This window comes from Ursus maritimus, unplaced genomic scaffold (assembly GCF_017311325.1).
Source record: "Ursus maritimus isolate PB19 unplaced genomic scaffold, ASM1731132v1 scaffold_14, whole genome shotgun sequence".
Taxonomy (NCBI): Eukaryota; Metazoa; Chordata; class Mammalia; order Carnivora; family Ursidae; genus Ursus; species Ursus maritimus.
The window spans coordinates 68,510,011-68,533,457 of NW_024423786.1; the positions used below are offsets into that span (position 1 = coordinate 68,510,011).

General features: G+C 52.3%; 1 protein-coding gene across 6 annotated transcripts in view; it reads right to left on the reverse strand.

Moving 5' to 3' along the window:
* The window catches only part of EPN2 (epsin 2), a 78,447-nt gene that overhangs the window by 38,918 nt on the left and 16,082 nt on the right, over positions 1–23,447 (reverse strand). For all 6 annotated transcript variants that reach the window (XM_040630128.1, XM_040630126.1, XM_040630129.1 and 3 more), the window contains exon 2: positions 3,975–4,742. In XM_040630128.1, coding sequence (XP_040486062.1) covers positions 3,975–4,569 — 595 coding nt within the window. In that variant the 5' untranslated portion in view covers positions 4,570–4,742. The remainder of the gene's footprint in view (positions 1–3,974; positions 4,743–23,447) is intronic.

Sequence of the window (23,447 nt, forward strand, 5' to 3'; positions counted from 1 at the left end):
AGGGAGGAGGCACAGGGAGGATCAGATGGATATGGTACATGACAGGAAGGTCCCCTCAAACATCATCATGATTACTGTGGGTCAGAACAGCAGCCAAGGCGTGAGGAGCCTCCCCACAGCGCCTGCTCTCCCATGAAGGGGCTTTCTCAGCAGCCTGCCTCCCTCCCCCACGCCGAGTCTGCACCCGTGCCCACCAGGCCTCCCCTGCAGGGCCTGGGGTCCTAAGGGTGCCCCTCAGATACGTCTCCCCTGTATCACAGCCTGCATTTCACGAGACCACTTCCGGAACGGCTGGTGTCCGTCTGACTCCTCCACTGCCACAAAGGAGATCTGCCAGTGTGCATACATTCGGCACTTACCTTACAATGAACACTTGGTTAGGTGCTAAGGAAGAACAGAAAGCCATCAGGGGCCAGGGGTGCCCCCCAACAGCCTCCAGGGCGGGCGGGGTGTGAGATACAGAGAGGGATGTCCACGCTCAACAGCTGAAGTACAAAATGTTGACACCATGTTTAACACTCTACCCAGAACTCTTCTGGGACACGAGAAATTGTCAAAAAAGACCTCCCCGTTTTGATCCTTCATTTCTACCAGAGCCGAATGAGAAGAGACATCTACGAGAGCTGTGTACCTGGATCCACCCGCCTGACCTGTGTGCAGGGGAGGCATCCAGGTGAAGAAGAACCGGATGGGAGCAAGAGGGGCCTGGTGGCACAGGGTGTGGTCCCGGCCACAGCGGCGGGGGTGGGGTGGGGGGCGCAGGCAGCAGCTGAGGCGGGTGGGCCTGAGGTTAATATGCAAATGTCCCAGGAAAGCCAACTTGCCACCAGTGGGCCCAAGACTCAAAACAGACCTTCCCAGTTACTGACTGGATCCCGGAGTCCTGGGGAACACTGGGAACCTGCTGAGAACAGCCCCCGAGATCTGGTGGAAGAATGGTGTGTAACGCAAGGGCCTCTGGATGATCTTTCAAAACACACTTGTGACCTTTTGCACTCTCTGCAGTGCAAAGCTGGTCCTCCTTATAAAATCCCATATAAAACTGTGAGGGGAAGACAGGAGCACAAAGGAACAGATCCCAGAGCTAAATACAGTGATCACACACATACCTAAGTCAAACAAGTTGTAATATTAATGAGGCATGAATGAATGGGAACTGTTTCCAGGGCTGAATAAAGGCTGGCCACCTTATCGGGGAAGTCACACAAAGGCTCTTCGTTGGTGCCCCTTCTCATAAGAGCAGAAGAGAACCGACAGCTTTCTTCTCTATAGTGGGGCCCCACTTGGGGGCTGGGTTAGACTGAGAACATTTTCTTGTAGGCAACAGCAAAAAATCCGTTTTCAGTTTAACCTGCAACAGTTGTAGACTCTTGACCAGGATACATTATTAATTAGTCAAAAGAGAAGCCCCACTTTTAGTTACCCATTGAATTAGGTTATCTTCTAACACTGTGACCTAGAATTGACAGTACAGCTAACTCTCTGTTTACCACGGTAATGGGGATTTCTGGAAGGACGGCAGTTAATTGAGAAGCAAGAACAATCCCATTTTGTCCTCATCAAGGCACATATCACTGCATCAAGGATGATGGCTTTCAACAACTGTCCACCGAGGCCCTCGGCTTTGCCCGGCACTGTGAGATTTAAACCGCACCTTTCTGGCTCAACAAGCCAAGTGGTGTCCGGCCCCCACCACACCTGGGTCTGGCCAACAGCAGAACGCCCTCCAATTTTTCAGGGCGTGGGGACACAGGGAAAGCATGGGCAATCACCCCATGCCTTGCCCAAATGGCAGCAGAACTTCTAGCAAGTGACACAGGATGGTTAGAGGGGAGCACCTAGCGAGAAAGGAAGACAGGGGCCCTGGGTCCACGGGAGGCTGGACCAAGAGGCCCAGGAGGAGACAGGGAGAGAGTTGGCTGTACTGGACCCAATAAGCACACCCCCAGCAAGCTGCCCAGCATTTCTAGGAAGGAGAAAAGCAAACCGCCGTCCCACCTCGGGCTGCGCGGTCACAAGTGAGGCAGGGCTGGGACCAGTCACCATTTGGGCGGGAGGCCAGCCCCAGGTGCGGCAGGAAGGGGTGGCGCTGGCTCAGCGGCTGCAGCTCCTCGCTCTGACCCAGCGGGGCCCCTGCGCGGTGCTGGGGACACAGCGAGGCCTCGGGTGCTGTCGGGCAGGGACACACACACACATACACACAGAGAGAGACACGCCATTAGAGGGAGTGGGAGCGGCAGAGGGCGGGCCGAGGCAGAAGCCCGATGCGCTGAGGTGGCGAACAGCCTGCGGACCACACTCTGACCCTGCACATGCAGCTCAAGCTCAAGGTCCAAGGGAACCGGAAACTCTGAGAGCTGGGACCGTGGCAGCAGCCGGCAGCCCGGCAGAAGCCAGCAGGACCCGCAACTGGGGCCTGATCCAGACCCCCGGCTCCGGCACCTGGACCGTCCCACAAGCTATCGATGAATGGGACGCTGTTTCAGCTCTTGCTTTGTATCCTCTGGCTTCTTGAGAAAAATGACCGCAGAAGGTCTGCAGAGCACAGGGCAACTGCCCGTGGCTGGACAGCAGATGCTGCCACCTTCCCAGAGAGGCAGCCTGAGACCCACTCAACCCACAGCAGGCCTTTCTGGGGCAGGGAGAGGCTGTATGAGAGAAGCAGACAACTTCACTCCTTATGGGGCAATCTTCATTTTTTTAGTGCAACCTGGCCCAGGCGGAGACGGAGGTCACATTCCGTTTCGGGTGGTTTCATGAAGGTCACAACCTTTGCTTCAACAGAGCAGTTTAAACTGGGAGGGAAACAACAATAACTAGCACTGGGAAGAGAAAAATGCTAACCTCTCCAAGACTGATAAGAATTTGGAATTCCTAGAGGCAGGAAGTCTGACTTTGGTCCGCAAATCTCCCAGCTGACACATTTCTCGAAACGCTGCTGGTGGCGGTACGGTGTCAAACTAAAGCCTGCGCGCAGGAAACGGTAGACTGTGGCCTGGTAACAGCCACTGACTCAAAAGGACCAACGGGAGTTTGTCAGGTGACAACCTCCGTAAAAAAAGGAAAAAAATGTGCTGTTATGCTGACACGGTGTTACTGATTCCAAAAAAGAAAGGGGGTGTGGGGGCCTGCACTTTTGTTTTTTTAGCCAGAAGATACAATGTGTGCGTCCCCCACCCCCACCCCCCACAGGCCGCCGGGTCGACACCACACTGGACAGCACAGGGGTGCCCGCTCCCGGGACCACTTTAAGTGAATGCCCAGGACGCCCACACGGCTCACAGAGACCAGCTTCTGTCAGGCCCTGAACTCCACTTCTCTTCCCTGAAATCTCGTCCAAATGTGGGGCAATGACCCCGTGGAATCCCGCATGCAAAAATGAGAAAACAGAGCGGCCCCACCCAGCGCAGACCCAGCCATGCAAGCCAATCACCAAGCGCTCTCATCTCCATGTTGAAAGCGGAGGCCTCGCTCACACTGACACCTGCAGAGGTTTCTGCCTTCTCCCTCTTTCACTGAGACAGAGACCTCCCATCTCCCTCCCGTGATGCTGAAGGACAGCGAACCGGCAGCCCAGTCATGGTAACAACATCCAATAGGAGATTAAAGAAACAAGGCTCTCAAGAAGGAACGTTCATTTCCTCCTGCATACGAAATGCGGTCAACTCCCCACTGTTTGTGCCGCAGGCCAATCGCTCGGCTCCAGCCCTGCCCCGGGTACTGAATCGGACCACGGGGCAGCAGAGGGTCTTGAGGCCCCTGACCCAAAGCAGCCAAGGGACCAAACGCCCCCCTGTTACTGTAAGTGGGTGCAGACCACCGACACTGTTGTCCAGGCTGCCAAAAGCGGAGAAACGGAGGACAGATGCGAGCTCTGGCTCAGCCCAAGGGCAACCCCCCACCCGTCACCCGGCGCTGCCGTGTCTGTACCCAGCAGTGTCTGGCAAGGGGTGGGGAGCGCTTCCACTACTCACAGCCGTGGTAGGAGGCCGGCGACCCCCCGGCCTTGCCGTACTCCTGCTCCGAGTAGCTGGTGGAGAGGTTGGGCTGGCTGGAGCCGCGGCCGAAGGTGATCTGGTTGCTGCCCATGCCCGTGGCGACCTGGGCCATGCGCTCTTTGGTTTTGAGAGCCTGGGCCCTCTCAGCCTTCAGCCGCTCCTCATCCTTGAGGAGGGCCACCAGCTGCTTGGACTTCTCGCGCACGTTGATGCCCTGGTCCTTGCCGTCGCGGTCGATGTACTGGAAGTCCTTCAGGGTCTGGATGGCGAAGATGTTCTCCCGGCACTGCTGGGCCACCCGCTCGGAGCCCGTCTTGATGAGGTAGTCCAGCAGTGTCAGCGCCTTGTACACGTGCCGCCAGTTCTTGCCGTGGTCGTTGAGGCGCTTCCACACCATGCTCATGATCTCCGAGAAGGCCACCACGTTGTAGGTCAGGTCGGCAATCTCGGTCATCAGGGAGCTGGACGGGCCCCACGGGTCGTTGGACGTGGCTTCTCGCACTTTTATTTCAGCTTCCGAGTAATTGTTCACAATGTTTTTCATCTGCCGTCTGATAGATGATGTCGCCATTTTTACGGTCTTTGTGACAAATGTAAAGAAAGCCCTTCAGAGAGAGAGACGTTCCTGTGCTGGGCAAGTCCTCGCCCTGTGAAGGTTCAGTCTCCGTAACAGGCGTGGAGCCAGATCCCTGACAGTCATTTCCTCGGCTGGAGCCTCAGGTCCGAGAAGCCAGAAGCCATGACCTAGAGAAAGAAAGAAACACACTCCCTGTAGCATGAGCTCCTCCGAGACAGTAGGAGGCCCCCGCCCAGCCCTTTCCGTAAAAGGCAGGTACAAGGTCTGGCGGGGCCAGGGGGCGGGGATGAGCGCACGCGCTCCAGCCAGCCTAGGAGGGAAGAGACCCACCTTCTCTTCAAAATTACAACACAATCAATGTTACAAGTTAATGTGAATAAAATCTAAACTGGAGGTCAAGCCTCTGGCAGACAAGAAGTAAACACTATAACTCTGGTTCTCCTTTTCAAAACACTTCCACTAGCATCGCTCTTCTGTCGGTTGTATTTTCACGCAGCGGCAGAAGGATCCTAACACTGGGGGCAGTCGGTCCTGACAAACTTTAAATTGTCTGCAGGAGCAAGAAAGCCTCTCATTTCAGGTGTATCTTATCCAAAAAATGCCTATCTATGCCCCCCCCTTAACTAATCTCTACACCAAACGTGGGGCTCGAACTCACAACCCTGAGATCAAGAGTCACATATTCTTCCGACTGAGCCAGCCGGGTGCCCCTGAAATGCCTTCTCTATGCCTTTAAAATTGTTCAGCGTTTGGCTTGGGTCCACTGTGCTTCTACCTGCCCAGGACATTTTCTGTGAACACTTTCTCCTGACTTTGGATCTCTAAAGGTTTCCGACTACTCTTGCAGAGCACAGCCAAGGCCAGGGCTTTCAAAGTCTCCAGCACCCGGCTGGGGAAAAAACTGAGGCCAGGGTTACACATTAAGCCCTCCGCCACAAACCCAAATCCCCTCTCTCCAGAGAAGAAACATTTACTGAGCTTGAGTGAGGTCCACACCTCTGACGGTCGGTTTGGGTCCATGAGTTTGGTCTTGTTCACCAGTGACTACCCAGCACCCAGCACTGCACCTGACATGGGTATAAATGCTGTTGGATAAATTTACGAAACAGAATAAAAACAGTGTCCCTGTCCTCAGGAAGGCCACAGTCCAGCAGGGGATAGAGGCGAGCGCAGGGGATCTGAGGACGCAAAGCCATGACAACCACCTCCGCTGGCTGTCGGAGGCTGCAAAGGCAGGCACAGGAAGGAGCTTCTGCCAGAAGTAACTCCCACTATGTCTTCAAAGCTGAGCAGACCCGAGGGGTGGGAGGAAGTGGTAACGCAGATTATTCCTCATCTATAGAAATGGGAAACTGAGGTCCAGAAGACTCAGGGATTGCCCAAGACAGAGCAGCACAGCTAGACTCTGGACACGAAGCAAGTGCCCGCCCCTTGCCCATCCCCCATTCCCTGCTGCTGGGCTGATTCTGGGCTCTTTTTTTTTTTTTTAATAATAATTTTGTATTATGTTATGTTAGTCACCATACAGTACATCCCTAGTTTTTGATGTAGTGTTCCATGATTCATTATTTGCGTGTAACACCCAGTGCACCATGCAATACGTGCCCTCCTTAATACCCATCACCTGTCTATCCCAGTCCCCCACCCCCTTCCCCTCTGAAGCCCTCAGTTTGTTTCCCAGAGTCCATAGTCTCTCATGGATTCTGGGCTCTTCTGGCTGTGGAGGAGCCCAGGCAGCCTTGGGCCAGGCTCTACCTCACTTAATGCTCATGAAAACCCTCCAGGTTAAGGTAGAGATGAGGAACCTGAGGACCTCAAATCATGAGGGGTGGGGGGTGGGGGTGGGGTGCCGGTGCTGCTGCCACCTCCTCCCTCCTCTTGCAGTGGCCCTCCTCTCCACCAAGCTGCTGTGTTACTTCTGCCAGAGAAACAATGCATGGCCCCCTCCTTCCTCATCTGAAGCCTCAGACCCGCAACAGGAATATCAAAAAAATAGGGGCGCCTGGGTGGCACAGCGGTTAAGCGTCTGCCTTCGGCTCAGGGCGTGATCCCGGCGTTATGGGATCGAGCCCCACATCAGGCTCCTCCGCTATGAGCCTGCTTCTTTCTCTCCCACTCCCCCTACTTGTGTTTCCTCTCTCGCTGGCTGTCTCTATCTCTGTTGAATAAATAAATAAAATCTTTAAAAAAAAAAAAGGAATATCAAAAAAATAAGTAAACAAAAGTGGTCAGGAAGGGGGGGGAGAGGAAGAGCCGCAGGAAACGCAGTGATCACTTATCACATATGACCGTACAAATAAGCGACAGCTCATAAAATTTCATCCTGGTGACACTCAATACATCTTCTATGGCTGACAAGGCCTTCTCTCCAGCCTCAAATATGCCAAGAATTCTGTCTCCATCTGAAGCCACAGAACAGGGCTTCAGCAGAAGGCAGGCATGCTGCGCCTCTCCACGGATCTGGCCAGCTCTCAGAAATCCTCTAAAGCCTGTCAAAGGACCAGGGATAAAAATTTTCACGGTGACCTGCACATTTGATTTCGTTCGGTTTTTCATTCACAGCGACATTTGCGGCCGGCAGCAGAAAGAGAACACTTTTGGTTTTTAATGAACATCGCCTGGCCTGAAGTGCAAATACTCATCCGAATCGGGAGTCACATTCAGGTGTACTTAATGCCCGGGGGCCCTACGACGTGCCAGGGGCCGCCGGGCACTTCCACTTGTCACTCCAGCTGGTGCCCAGCAGGTACGACCGGCCCACCCTCTGAGGAGCAGGAGGGGCTGGGATCCACCGCTGAAAGGTCCCCGGCCACCCTCCTCCAGGTCAGGAAGCAGCTCTAACGAAAAGCATGACAGCAAATGGTCCTCCTGGTGAAAAGGCCTCCAACAGTTGGAAATAGAATGAAAAAAACGAAAACGATTTCCTGAGGGAGAAACGATGCCCCAGGCTCTGTTGCCTTTCTTCTAGTCCAGCCACCTTGGACCCAGTGTTCTCCTTGGCAGAGGTCAGGGAGAGGCCATGAGGCCCAGCCAGGGCATCCACCAAGCCTCCTGGGCCTTTTGGCAAAGAAAAGGCACCAATTCCTCTGATCAAGTCCCGGAGTGCCCTCTGCCCTGCCAGACAGAGGCTGAGAAAGGAACTCCAAACAACTGAGAAACCGGGGCACAGACCAAGGCAGGGGTTTTCTCTAAGAGGCTCAACTTGCAAAGACATCGGTTAGCAGTCTCTTTGAAATATTTAGGCTTTAAGAAGAAGGAAAGAGGTAATAAAACATTGCTTACAGTCAGAAAAATATATAAAGCCTATAGAATTTGAATGGCTGCCTGCCATTTTCTTAAAGCTATAGACGAGAGCGGCTTTCAGGATGGGCACACGGGAGAATGGGGAGATCTGGGGAGAAGAAATTCCCGATAGGAGAAAGGACACCAAAGGCGCCTCCACGAAACCATTTTCAAGGCCAACTGGGTGATGCACCTCACTGGGGACTCTGGAGACTGACATTTCCAATTCCGGCCGTGAGAGAAGCCGGGGACACGAGAGTGGGCGGCAGGACCACAGGCCCGGCTGTGCGTGCACGAGGCTCTCCCAGGCAGCTGCGTTGCACTTGTCCACGTGGACCTCAGACCTCGCTCTTCCCGTTTTAAAACTTCTCCCCCTCAACCTCAGGATTGGGCTGTCAACACCTAAACCTCTCCTCTCCCAGCAAACATCTGACACTCGCTCCCAAAAGCCAGGCCTGAACACACTCCATCCTCAAGTATACACCCTGTGCTATTTCCAGAACCTAAGTTTTGTTTTGGTCTTGCTTTTCGGAACTGTGTGCATGCTCCGCCTTCCGAACTCGCCCTCTCAATCTGCCAGTTTTCTTCCCTTGCCAGCTTGCTGAGCCTGAATGAACCAGCACAGGACCATGTGTTACCTCCTGGGCTCTTCACTCAAGCCTGGGAAGCTGTGATCAGCTCCCAAACATTCAACCATTTACGAAGGAGCTTCTGCTCAGATAAGGGGGAGGTAGGAGGAAGGGGGGTAGTGGGGGCTGCCAAAATGAGGGGAGAAAATACACTTTGTTAAAGGTTTAAGACCAAGATAGCAAAAAAAAAAAAAAAAAAAAAAAAGAAGAAGGGCTGGGGCTCATTTTCATAAATGACATACTGACAACTAAGGACAAAAGCCATCAGAGCGTCAGTAACTGGAAATGCCTTCAGAAATGGAGTTCTAGGGGCACCTCAGTGGCTCAGTTGGTTAAGCGTCCAACTCTGGATTTCAGCTCAGGTCATGATTTCAGGGTCGTGCCATCAAGCCCCACACGGGCTCTGTGCTGGACGTGGAGCCTGCTTGAGATTCTCTCTCCCTCTCCACACCCCCCCCACCCGTGCTCTAATAAGAAATTAAAAAAATTAAAACATTAACACCTGAATTCTATCATCAGAAATTACTCAGAACTATTTCATTACAAGTGATAACGTTTGTACAATTCCATTACAACTTTAAATATTTTCTGAATGGAGACAGGTTGGGATTTCTATTCAAAGCAAACACATTCTTCTGCACAGGAGCTGCAGGAAATCCATTTACTTCCCTGGATGGAATGACCAGGGGCCCCCACCTCCCCCCCCCCAGCCTCAGCCCTGAATGGCCTGTTTCAAAACTGTAGTAATCGTTCATTTTATTAGGAATCGAGGCTTCTGATAAACGCCGACGACCGCTAGTAACCTCACTGAGCTGATAAAATCCAAGAAACTGCGAAGAAACTGAACATCTCAGCTGGCCTGGAGAATTCTCCCCACGGGCAATGCGCATTTCTGTCAGGCCTTCCTAAAGGCCCTCGGGGGCTCCAGAGACTCCGCATCAAAGGCCACAGTCTCTCTCCCGTATGGAAGGAAACCACTCACTTTTCTACAGTCAGGCCCAGTACTAGAAAAGGTTCTTTAATCCTCTCTCTCTGCCTTTGCAACATCCATATCCCCTTGTCTCAGAAAGATCCTTGGTCTTCCATGGGGGAGGCGGCCAGGCGCAGGCCCAATCAGAGTACCACAGCACCCCCCCACCCCGGGTGGCTAGATCAGGACTGGGCGAGCTGCCAGAAGCCACCAGAGGCCCAGGGACTCCCTAAGTCTACAGGCGACGCCGAAGAAAGCAACGAGCCAGGGAAGGAGAAGGAGCGAGACAGCACATGGCTGGAACCTCTGGGTCCGCTTGCACCTGAAGCCGTTTCTGCACATCTCCGCAGCCAGAGCCAACGTGGTCGTCCGTGACCTACAGCAATGTGTCCCGTGCCAGGAGCCTGAGAGCAGCCCAACACCAGAGTACGGCCAGGGGGACACCCTGAGCCTCCGAGCAGGCCTCAGGTGGAAGCAGAATGATACCAACCAGACTCTCCTCGCTCACACCTGGCCTGTCGCCTCAGGCTGACCCAGGAGCTGCGTCCTTCCCAGGGAGGCTGGTCACTCCTCAAAATGCAGACATCCCAGCCAACGTCTGCCCATCACTGTTTTTCAGAGCGGCTTAGGATGGTGACCATAAATCGGGAGCTGGATCATCACCTCTGCAGGGGGCAAGCCGGGGAAGAAAACCTTCTGGCACGTTTGAAAACACAACCAGAATTCAAAAGACACTGGAGACTGGAAATAGGCTGAATGAAAGAGCCAAGAGAACAAAACTAGACAAACAAACAAAAACTTCCAAGGCCAGAGTGGTGCCCCTGGAGGCAAGAAGAATTCCATCCAAATGTGCTCCAGTAGTTTGTGGACTGGGTGGGGAAATTCCTTCCGAATAGAGTTCCCAATCATGACAGAACGAGGAGGCCCTCTCCGGCATTCAGGGCAGCCCAGGTGGGTCCCTGCTCAAAGCCCGCAGGTCTCTCGGCCCCTGTGCTTCTGTGACGCGAGGCAGGATACTCACCCTGTCCGCTGCCGTCTCCGCCACAGCCCCGAGGAGGTTTTGGCAGTGCCTTTTCAGGGATCCGGGACCCTCGTCAGGGGTCAAGACCAGCTATGAGGCAAGAGCAACAACTACCTCTCCCGACTCCCCAAAACCAGTCACGGGTCAACCAATATTGACTGTGACAGTCCTGTCAAAATCAATAAATGTCACTGAGTGAACCAATCAGGAAATCATCACCCCAGATGACAGCTCACACTATCTGTGCCTGGCGGCCTCTCGTGACTTCATATGTACTCCATTTTCCTCCGGGCAGATGACAGGGAGAGCTGTGGGAAGGGGTGCTGCCCCCTCTCTTGCGGCGTCCCGCCAGTGTGGCCCACTGCCTGCTACCTACCAGAAGCTCCTGGGGAGACTGCTCAAACTCCCAACACATGGCCCCTGGGGGGCAGCGCTGAGGGGACGCGACGCTCTGACCAAGCTCCTGTGGTGACATCCGGGTATTCTGAAGCGAGTGCCATGGTGTCACCGCATGACACACATAAACACTAAGTTTGTGAAACACTTTGCAAGCCTTGATTAGCTGGCTTTCGTTCTCCTCTGCGTGCAATCCATGAGTGAGGAAACATCTCCATCTTCCTACTGGGGAAAAGGGTACCACGACCATCACAAGGAGCCCTAGTCAGGGGGTGGCTGAGACCACAGCTCACATGACCAAACTGAGCTGGCTTCCCAGAAGACAACGGTCCAGTTAGGACAATATGGACAGTGCCACATTCTTCTCCACAGTAATCATTTCAGACCAAAAGAGAAAGCACTATTATGAGTCTGCTTCAGCCAAGCTAGCAGTAACTCAGAGCCTAACAGCCACTGCTCATGCAGAGGGGAAAAACGAAAAGGAAGAAACAAAACAAAAACAAAAACAAAAAAACCACCCTTCACATTCACCAGAAAAACGGTGACACTCTGCCAAAAAAAAAAAAAAAAAAAAAAAAAGAATGTTCTCTTCACTAACTGAATGCAGAAATCAAATTTTATATCACCATCCAAAAAGTGGGACTTAAAAAAAAATCCACTGAATTCATATATATACTTAAAAGGATTCGGAGGAAAAACAAACATTTTAGACTTGACTTCCAAACGATAAAGCAGGTCAAGTTAAACTGCCCACGCACCTCTCCTCGCTCCCTTCTTGGGGAGGAAAACCCCGAGGAGGTGTCTGTTAACCTACCACCAGGTGGAGGTTATACACTCCCGCCCCCATGCTGGGCAGTTCCAGGTGGCCCACGAGGCAGGAGGGCCCCCCACAAAGAGCAAAGAGCCTGCTCCGCGGCCTCTGCCAGGATCCGACAGTCACTAGAACAAGTGAGACACCCTCCTGCGACTTTATGTGTTCTGAATTGTTCCAAAAGGAGAAGTAGCGAGAACACGAGGAATTTCACCTTTCTTTACACCAACGTGCCCCGAGCACGGAGTCTCCGAGAAGAGCAGCCTGTGGGTGCACATTACATAGGCGTTGAAATGTTTAAAGATCATGTGAACCAGGGGGGCGCCTGGGTGGCTCAATCGGTTGAGCGTCCAACTCTTGGCTCAGGTTATCATCTTGGGGTCATGGGATCAAACCCCGTGTTGGGCTCCACGCTCAGCGCAGAGTTTGCTTGTCCCTCTCCCCCACCCACACCCCGCTGTGCACTAGCGTATACACACACACTTTTTCTCTCTCTCTCTCTCTCAGAAAAGCAAAGCCTTTTAATAAATATAAATATACATGTATACATACACACACATAGGTATGCATCATGGGAACCAGCGTCAGGAGACCTGTTCTGGTCATTCTGGCTGCACGCTGGCCATCTGACACAGCCACTTAGTTTCACTCCCTGATTTAGGGACAGGGTGTGTCGAGCTGTGCCTCTCTTGCAAGGTCCAGGATCAGACACCTTGACGGCTGGACCAAGGTGATGCATAAATATCACATATATGGAAAAAGAATTCTTTATTGCTCCCCACCTCTCTTCTATTCTTCAAAGTAGTTTTGCAAATGACCAATCATGGACAGTGTTCTTAAAAAAATCACGCCAGAAAGCAAACAATGTGGTGTTGTAGACACACAGAATCAGGAGATAGGAAACGAGGGACATAGGTCCAGAGCTGTGACCACTCTGAGGCACCAAGCAAGCCAGTGACCAGGCTCCTCGCTTCTAAAATGATGGGGCAGACCAGATGCTCTCCCTAAACCCTTCAATTCCCAAGACCCTCCTTCTGACAAATGGCTCAATGCCCTGCCATAGTGTCATGGGGAGCCCAAGCTCTGGCCAGCCCCAGTCATAGGTCACTGACTGCCGGGCTAGAATTCTGGCCACAAGCCTCGTGGCAGATGTCTCTCTTGGTCTATGGGGGGCTCATTGGCGGGCAAAAACAGCAGGGCTTCCCATGGGCCTTTTGAAGTGTGAAGCATAGCCCTCAGAACCCTTCCCTCTTCCCAGGAAGGCAGCTTTTATGTGACCCCTGGGCTAGAGAGTCTCTATTTCTAACACGCCGTGACTCTGCTACTAGAAATATCCACTAATAACAGACCGAAATGCCACCCAGGGACTGCGAACCGCAGAACGGGGGCTTCTGACGGCTATCCACACCCACCCCACACCATGGGGCAGGCCCAGCTGTGGATCACACTTTGACCAGTACAATTTTCCAGCTTGAGACATTTGAAAAAAATGCAGAGCTGCATGGGAAAATTTAGAATTCCCATGATTTCGGGCTTAATTTAGCCCTGGCTGGTCACCGTGATGGCACTAAGTCCTGGGCTGCCGCCATCTCCTGAGGAGCCAGCGAGAGAGCAGAGGCAAAGCGACGGTGGGCTAGAGGTCCCCTCGGCCAGGACCCCACAGACTTGGTTTCAGGCAAAGCAGTGACCTAACGCTTTTCTCAAAAGGAGCTCAAGATGCTTGCCAAGAGGAGCCTTGAGGGAAATGGAACAGGTATTTCCACCCTCATCAGTACAAAAGCAAAGCCAGGAGGAAAATGACTGGTTTGCTCACCTCTACCCTTCCACCGGCTGCTCTGGGAGGCCTACCGGACTCCCCTCGCCATGGCTAGGAAGGAAGGAGGCAGATTTCTGTGGGCAGCTGGGGGAGTTACTTCCACAGACGTCAGGGAGTGATGGCAGACGTGGGCAGACCGTCAAGGCTGGGCCTGGGGCCCCACCCCCACCCCAAGCAGCCAGGGGGTCAGGCCAGAGCCTCAGAGACCAGAGGACAGGCTCACCTCTGCAAAAGGAGAAAAAGGAGAAGCCAAATTATCCTAAACTTGGACCCGGCTACTCTGGGGAAGGATGAGACTCAAAGGTTAACTCTTCTGTGCCACTGCGTGCTGTACCCTCTTCTCCAATCATTGTCCTCATTATGGGGACAATCTGCTCCCTGTCACTTCAGAGAAACCTCTGTGCCACAAACCAGCCCCTGCCACACACTCTACCCACCTGCTGCCTCTTCTGCCTGCATTCTTCCCGTGACCGTCACTGGACGGGCTCTCTCACTCAGAGCCCACTTTACACATCGCTTCCCCAGAACCACCAGTCGCCCTGTCACGTCACCAGCTTCGATTCTCAGCAGGGCCCCACTCTCTACCGGGCATTTTCTTGTTTGTGCACCTGCTTATCTCTTGTGCCCCCCTGGCCTCTGTGAGAGGAGGGTCCTGCCTATCTTCACCTCGCTCTCCTCTGTGCCTAGAACACAGCCTGGCACGCAGCGAGCACTGGGTAAACACAGGGGCAACCAATAAGAAAACTTTAAAAATTATCCCTGGTCGTGTCTATTCAGAGACCACCAGAGTTAACAACACTCCGGGGGCCATTCTCCCAGGTCCCGTTTCCCTTTCTGCTCACTATCACAGGAGTTCAAGACAGCTGCCCTCCTCCACTTACTGACTGCCCACCGATAAACCGCCTGGGGACAGGGACTGCCATGCTGGAGCTTCATGGATGCTCACCCCACGAGAGCGGAGAGTCACCTGAGCCCGGACCCCACAGGGGCTTCTTATTCCGACCATACGGATCTACATCCTTCCTTTTCCGGCTGGGAGACCCGAGGCCGGTCCATGAGCTCACCTGTCAGCTGCAGTGAGCGGCTGCCTAGGGAGACACTGGCGAATAATCGGTGTCCAAGTATCTCCTTCCTCTCCCTGGCAGCACTGAGGGGAGGACGTCTATAAGGATGTTACTTGGCATGTCCCTAAGGACAACTCAAAAAGGACTTCCAAAGCAGGAGAGGAAAGCCCACAGAAGCCTCTTGGTGAAAAGTGTGCTGGGTGGCTACAGTCCACCAGGGTAGGCAGGTCCATAATTACCTCTTTCCTGACCACACAGACAACCTGTTAAACACAGTCACCGTTCCAGCTCATCCCCTTTGTGGCTGGCATTTCCAAGAAAGGTCTCCGACTAGTAACTGTCATAGAATAGCCTCAGAATAGCAACAGAAAAGAGGCTCTTTAAGAGAAGCCAGCAAATACTGAGGCCTGACCATATGCCGCGCATGTTCTAAGACCAGACACGTGTCCTCATGAAATCTTCATAACGGCCCTAGAGGGAGCGATTATCATCACCCTCATTTTACAGAGGAGGAAGCTGAGGCACAGAGAGGCTCGGGAACTGGCCCAAGATACAGTGCCAGCAGGGTTAGCACCAGGATTTGATCCCAGACCTCTGGCATCTGGGCCCATTCTGGGATTCCTTCTGGCTTCAGACAATCCAGCGCCCCAAGTCATGACAGCGATGAATTTGTCCCCGCTGAAGCTGCAAGTCTAGCAGGGCACCTCTTCCTACATGTTGAAGAGGCCAGCTACATGTTGAAGAGGCCAGAAGACGGCAGAAAAAAAGCTCTTTTCCTAACCCCCGTTCAGCTGGAGGTCCTCTTCCCAGCCAGCTCACCACGCCAGCGAGCAGGGGCAAAGGTGCTGGAGCTGGAAGGGCCTCAGGACTCACCTACATGCAGACACCGAGGCCAGAGGCCCAGAGCAGTTTAACGCTGTACCAGGGTCAGTCCCTGGCCTTCCCAGCTCCTACCAGCATGACCAACCAAGGAAAGGGGTCTTAATGCTCTTCAAAAAAGGCTTCCCCTTGAAATGTGTAAGGTTCCACAGGCTCGCAATACAACGAAATCAGTCCAGGAAATACCACAGAAACTCCAAAACTATTTTTTTAAATGTGCTTTAGGGGTACCTGGGTGGCTTAGTCGGTTGAGTTTGACTCTTTGATCTCAGTGCTGGTCTTAATCTCGGGGTTGTGAGTTCAAGCCCTGAGCTGGGCTCCACACCGTGGAGCCTACTTAAAAGATAATAAATAATAATAAATAAATAAAATACAATTCAAATTTAAAAATGTGTTCTTCAGAACTCACATCCTTAAGAAATGATGTCTCCGTGGCTATAACCACGTCTCCTACTAAATGAGTCACATCAACTTGAAACCTAAGAAGTCGGCATTATTCCTTTGAAATTGCGGTCATTATCTGAAATACCACTCAGAGAAGACTGGGTCTCAATGCTGAAAGGTAAACTTCCTTTTTTGGTACAGAATAAAAATATTATTTCCCTCCTTCCTCCTCTGCTGGAGACATTCCCAGTGTTTTATTTACTCTGCAATACTGACTGGATATATTAGGAGGAAATGTTCCTTCTAACTCTTAAATGTCAGAGTTAGCCCCAGAAAAAGCTTGAGCCAGCCCTGATGTCCTCTTGCTGTTCCTCTTGTTTGCTTAAATTTTTATTATGTACTATTGGATGCACATGAAAGAATTAAGTGCAAAGCACATGTGAGGCACAAACCAAAGGAGCCCCTGTGACCCCCCCCCCCATTCTCCTCAAGGCCTAGGGCATGACCGCAATGCCCACCCACAGGGGTCCCTCCCCTCCCTACTTCCTCCACCTCAGGCACACAGCTCGGGTTCTGGGTTCTTCAGTCCCTCGTTTTTTAAAAAAGATCATTTTACCACAACTGCTCTAAAAGCAAATAATATACAGTCTTCCACAAGTTGCTTTTGTCATTCAGTACTGCCACTCATCCGCATTGCTCCGTATGGCGAGCTGCGGTCCACCCATTCCATGTTCCTATGTAACAATGTACCCACTCGCTTTCCCGTCAATGGACATCTGAACTACTTCCAAATTCCTGCCATCATGAAGACGTCTGAAGTCTGGTCTGTGTGTCTCCTGGCGCACATGTGCAGAGCTGTTCCAGAGTATGTTCCTGAGAGTAGAACGGCTCCGCTCACTCACAGGGTGCGCAAAAGTTCTCTGCAGATCTTAAAAATATTTTTGCTGCCCAAATTTACAATCTCATTTTATCGTTACAGAGCAGACATAGTCACGGTTGAGCAGATACCAGGTTCAACAAGTACTCTTCACACACTCAGTGTGTAAAGAACGATGCCCACGGGCCAGGGGAGGGAGGCGGGTTGTTAGGGAAGCACAAGACACGGTTTCTGGTCCGGGCTGGGGGTAGAGCAAAGGCGGACTGCACACTGGGTGCTCCAACCAGGTCAGGACGGGCTGTGGGATCTGTCAGGTGTATCTGAGGCGATGCTGCTGAAGAATGAGAGGCACGAGCAAGGGTACGGAGGGAGAAGGCTGTTCAGGCGGAGCGGAGAGACAGCGGGGTGTGTGGGAGTGCGGAGTCCGTGGGGGGCGGGCGGGATGGCAGAGGCTGCAAGGCCTCATTCAGCACACTACGAAATCTGGATTTGCCAACTGTGGTTATTCACTTTCAAGATTTTGCCATATCCCCCTAATAATAATAATAATAATAATAATAATAATAATAATAATAATAATGGCTAACACAGAGCACTTACTGTGTGCAAGGGATGGTCTTAGGAACTGTCTCATTTGGGGCACCTGGGTGGCACAGAGGTTAAGCGCCTGCCTTCGGCTCAGGGCGTGATCCCGGCGTTATGGGATCGAGCCCCACATCAGGCTCTTCCGCTATGAGCCTGCTTCTTCCTCTCCCACTCCCCCTGCTCGTGTTCCCTCTCTCGCTGGCTGTTTCTATCTCTGTCAAAAAAATAAATAAAATCTTTAAAAAAAAAAAAGGAACTGTCTCATTTAACTTCCACTATACGTGCGTGGTACTATTGTCCATTTACCATTTTTCTTTAAATTCATTTACTTTTGGGAGGCCTGGGTGGCTCAGTCGGTTAAGCATCTGCCTTTGGCTCAGATCGTGACCCCAGGATCCTGGGATCGAGCACCACACTGGGCTCCCTGCTCAGAGGGGGCTGAGCCTACTTCTCCCTCTGCTTGTGCTCTTTCCCTGACAAATAAATAAAAATCTTTTAAAAATTAAAAAATAAATAAAAAATAAACTTTAAAAATCCATTTACTTTTAAACTCAAATACCCACTTCAATAACATATAATGAAATCAGGGATCACTGCTATGGCGTTTTGGAAGGGCGAGTACCTTTTTGCTTGTTTCGTTTTCGAGAGACAATTCATAGAGCATAAGATTCACCATCTTCTAGTGTTCAGTTCACACTTACAACTGGGTATATTCACAGAGCTGAACTACCACCACCGCTAATTCCAGAACATGGTTAACACCCCCAGAAGGAACCCTGTACCTGTTAGCAGTCACTAGCCACGGCCCCTTCCCCTGGCCTCTAAGACGTTCTGTCTCTAGGGCTTTGCCCATTCCAGACATTTCATATGCATGGAAACCATCCAACCTCTGTCCTGTGTCTTGTTCTTCCACCTTACATATTTTAAAGGTTCATCCGTGTCGCATCACATATCAGTACTTCATTCCTTTTTACAGCTGAATAATTTTCCACTGTATGGATATACGTTTTATTTATCTACTTTGTTGGAGGACGTCTGGGTTGTTTTCCCCCCTTTCTGGCTACTATGAATAGTGTTGCTATGAACATCTGTGTCCAAGTGTGCGCGGACGTATGTGTCAGCTCTCCTGGGCATACGCTGAGGAGTGGACTTGCTGGTTCGCATGGTAACTCAATGTTGAACTTTCTCCACTGCCACAGTAGTAAGGCATTTCTAAGGTAACTATTAAAATGAGTAACGTTCAACTGCGCACCACTTAAAATTATTTTAGGAAATACTGCTGGAGCGAAGCTACGGAAGCTGGCTTTTGTTTTGTTTGGGAGCAGAGGAATGACGCTGTCAGAGGAGTATTTCTGGAATCCTAACGAAGCAGCACAGGGTGAGAGGGCCAGGGTGGGGACAAGGGAGGGTGACAGAGACAGAAGACCACTTAGAACCCCCAAGGGAGGCGATGAGGGGAACTGGGGCCTGAATGTGGGTGCAGCAGGGAACGACAGGGCAGGAGACCTCAGACAGAAACACAGCACAGGAGAATCAAGCCCTGACGGCCACATGTCAGTGCGGGCTGCGACAGGTGGGGGTGGGAGTAGCCAGGAAGACAGAGGCACCCTTAATAGAATACAAAGGTGGGAAGGTATACAGGTTTCAGGAGAAGGAAAGAGGCAGAACCGGTAGTTTTATTTCAAACAACCAAATGTAGCTGGAGGTGCTGGCAAACAGGCATGAAGCATGAAGAAGGCCGAGTGGCAGCTGGCACGGAGGGCTGGGGAGAGGGTACTGGGGTCTGCATGTTCCTCTGGAAGGGGCACGTGAGAGGACCTGGGGGGAACAGGGGAGACCAGGGAATGGGACGTAACTCAGAAGGAGGCTACCAGTCACTGGGCGAAGTCCAGCAAGTGCGGGGGGCAGGGGGGAGGAGACACAGGAGCACCCCCGAGCGCGGGGGAGGAGAGCTTCAGGGAATGATGCTCACCAACAGGGACAGAGAAGAGTCCGGAGGATGTGGCAAGAAGCATGCTTTCGGGTGCCGCGAGCAGCGGTGGGCGACCGGGAGAACCAGGCCTTCTCCTAATGACAGCAACGAGTGGCTCAGACACCCTGGCGAGGGAGGCCACACGGAACTTCCCACACCTGCCGCATCATGGCCCAAACCTCTGGGGCACCTGCTACCTCCTCCCCAGTCCCAGGGCCAAACAGTCCATCGCCCCCAATTCCCCTTTCCACCAGGGAACCTCTGCCGGAGGGTCCGCCACCTGCTGCCCGCCCGGGCTTCCGGCTCTCCCTCCACTTCTCCCTCCTTCCTCCCACGACCTCTGGGCTGCAGCTCTCGGGGGACACAGGCCCCGACTGTCTCCACACTGCTGCCCGCCTCACAGGGCCTGGCACGGCGCCTGGCACACATCTGCTACAGGAATGAACGAGTCCACAGGGCACCGAGTCCAGCCCCACCTGCTCACACGCATCCCCCCCATCTTGTGCTCCTCTCCGTACCCCCCCCACACCCGCCAAACCTCCAGATGTTCTGACAGAATATAAAACACGACCTGTCGATGTTGTAGTTTGGAAATAACGGCTCGGCAGAGTGGAAAAATGGCTGCTCTCCCCACCACTGTTTGGTCCCCTCACTGACTCTCGGTTTTCTCTGGAAAATGGGACTAGCAGCCCGCAAGATACCACAAGACATAGGCTGTGAGAACTGAGGTGAAAGCTTTTGCTTCTACTGGTTTCCACGCTTGCCCACATGCTCAGCAGGCCCACCTGCCCCCAACCCAGAGGAAGAGTAAAACAGGACCAAGTTGGGGGGGGGGGATTTTTGAGTCAATTTCACACTAAATTGAACAAGCAAAAACAAACAGCAGTCTGCAAACCATGTCACGTTTTCAATTCTTCAAAGATTAAAGTATGCTGCCAAATGTCAAAACACAAAAGCCAAAAAGAAATTAAAGTTGTTATTTTCCTTTTGGTTTTATCTCCATTAGCCAAACACTTTTGTTCAAACAATGCTTACATTGCCATTGTCCTGATTTGTTTAGAAAAATAATAAATGGGTGCGCTTCCAGCACGGAGGGCCGAGGGCGCACACCAATCTGCCCCGTGTCTGCTGGGCCCAGAACACACTCCAGTTGAGAAATGTGCTGCGCCACAGGCTGAGAAAGAACTGTTTACTCGCTGTGGAACAGTCATCGGCCACGTCAATACCACCAACCTCCTCCTCCTTCGGCCACCCTGGGGATAAGCAGGCCGTGAGAACAGGGCAGTCCTTCAGCACATTTATGCCTCGCAAGGAAAACCATGAACCAGAGGCCTGGGGACGGCCAGGGGACGGCCACTCGGCGACCGCAGGCTCGGCTGCAGCTCTAACTTACTCCGTGCCTACTGTGTGCCAGAATTCTGCAGGGGAGCCCTTTTACAGGTGAGAAGGGAGCGTGAGCTGGGGTGAGGTCTGCGTCCCCTCCACCGAGCCACAACACCTGTGAACACTCGGGACGAACCCAGGCCTAAAGCTGGGCCGACTGGAGGTTACTCCGGGGAGGCTGCCTTTCTCCTCTCCCGCACCAGCATCGCACGCTGACTCCTAGGCTGCTCCTGGGAGGGTCGGAGGTCTTCTCACTGACCAGCTCTCAAGGCTGACCCGAAGTTCCAGGTAATTTCTACCCTGGAGCTCCCGCCTGACCTGTCCCCACGGACTCGCTCTCCTGGGTCCCACGAATGCCCATGGCTCCTTTCTGTAGGACTGAGTGCGACGCGCCAAGTATTTCCAGGTGAAGCCCTTCTGCATTTTCCCACCCCCTCTAAGGTCAGTCATGGCATCGGCCAATAAAATGTGCTACAAGTGACGTGTGGCGTTTTTCTGTCAAGCGCTTTAAAAGCCAGTGTGTGATTCTCCAAACTCCCTTCCCAAATGGGGGTGATGGCGGAGGCCTGGTACACGAGAGAAAAGGAAAACGTGGCCACGCACAGACCTGTGCACCAACGTTCACGGCAGCATTGCTTACGGCAGCCAAAAAGTGGAAACAGCTCTGTCCGTCAACAGACGATGGGTAAATAAAATGCGGTGTAGCCATAAAATGGAATATTACTCAGCCTTAAAAGGAATGAAGTACAGATACGTGCTACAACACGAAGAACTCTGAAAACACGCTGAATGAAAGGAGCCAGCCACAAAAGGTCACATACTGTAGAATTCCATTTATATGAAATGTCCAGAACGGGCAAACCCACAGAGACAGAAAGGAGGCTGACAGCGGCCAGAGGCTGACGGAAGATGGGAGAGGGGATGACTGCTCAACGGGTAGGAGGTGTCTCGGGGAGTGAGGAAATAAAATACGATTATGCTGACGGTTGCACGACTGTGAATATACAAAAAACGGCTGACCTGTTATTTCGAACGAGTGAACTTTATTGCGCGGATTGCACACGGTATGTAAGTGATGTATCAATAAAGCCGTTAACACCACTACCACCACCACAAACGGTGCCTCCAGTGGCCTGGGCCCCTGGGTGACGACGACGACCACGCACACCGGACACACAGCATGAGGAGACGTAAGCCTTTGCTCTGTCAGGCCAGACACGTGAGGGGCTGGTTGTTTCCACGGCATCAAGTGGCTCGGCCCCATACAGACTTGAACTGCTTCCACACTACTGTATGTTCATGCTGAAAACGTGTCTGTGGTCAATTTACTTAAAATCCTGGAAGGAAGCCAAGGTTGTTCTGTCCCAACAGAGACCAGACTCTGTCCCAAGCCACAGTCTGAATCTTTAAACGCAGGAGATGGCGTTGGGAGGGAGATACGTAGAGAATCTGGCTAGATCGAAATAATTCCTAGCCTGAGAAATCTTTACAACTCACAACACAACAGACTAAAGAGCTCACAGAAACTGAGAAATAAACAAGCCATAATCCCCCCTCAAAATGGGAAAAGAAGCGTCCACACAAAAATATAAGCCGTCCTTAAACACATGACATGATCGGCTCACACTTCAGAAAAATGCAAATTAAAACTACATTGAGCAGAAGCAGTTGGGTTCTTTTATATCAAAATAGCAAAACACCAAAAAGGAAGTGGAGAGAAGCCCACTCTACTATCCAAGCCACACGCAAGCCTTCCTGACACCCTGTAACCCTGTGCCTTGCGCCAAGTGGAAAATAAACTTCAAGCAGCCAGTAAAACAAAACAATACATGGGGCGCCTGGGTGGCACAGCGGTTAAGCGTCTGCCTCTGGCTCAGGGTGTGATCCCGGCGTTATGGGATCAAGCCCCACATCAGGCTCTTCCGCTGTGAGCCTGCTTCTTCCTCTCCCACTCCCCTGCTTGTGTTCCCTCTCTCGCTGGCTGTCTCTATCTCTGTTGAATAAATAAATAAAATCTTCAAAACAAAACAAAAAAACAAAAATAAAAATAAACTATATGGAGATACTTTTGACACCTGTCAGGTTGGCAAAAATCCAAACATCTGACTACACCTTCTCTTGGCAAGGCTGTAGNNNAACGGGCACTCGTACTTGCTGATGAAATACAAAATGGGACCACCCCTGCAGAGGGCAAGTCGGCAAAAACCTATCAAGGCCACAGACGTGTTACCCTCTGCCCCAGCCTGTGCCCCCAGGGACGCGACCCTCAGGCCCACCTGCACGTGTGGGAAACGATGTACAGTAAGGTTCCTGGACGCAGTCACATGATGCCGCCAACAACCTGAATGACTCTGCATAGGGGACGGGACTGAAAACAAAATAAAACAAGAGAAACCCCTTTTGTTCCTCCAAAAAAAAAAAAAAAAAAAAAGGAATACCATGTAGCTGAAAGAGAATGATGACGATTCTCCAAGTACTGACAGAGGAAAGCTGAAGGGCAGGCACCAGCAGCTAGCCCAGCAGCGGTCTCTCCCAGGCTCTGCAGCTTCCACACCTGGAAGGCCGCAAATGGCCCTTGGTGGCCTGTCCTAGCTGTCCATACCCTTTCTGACCTGCACTCTCCCCTGCACTGCCCAGAGATCCATGCACCCCCACCCCCCCATCCCTGTTCCCCTCTCCTAACCCTCTCACCTCTACCCCACGCCATGCATGGCCCTGAGCAGGTCTCCCTCCGATCACCAGGGGCAAAGGGAAGGGAGGGAAGAACAAGAAGCCATGAGCCCCACAACTTGTGCAGCAAGGG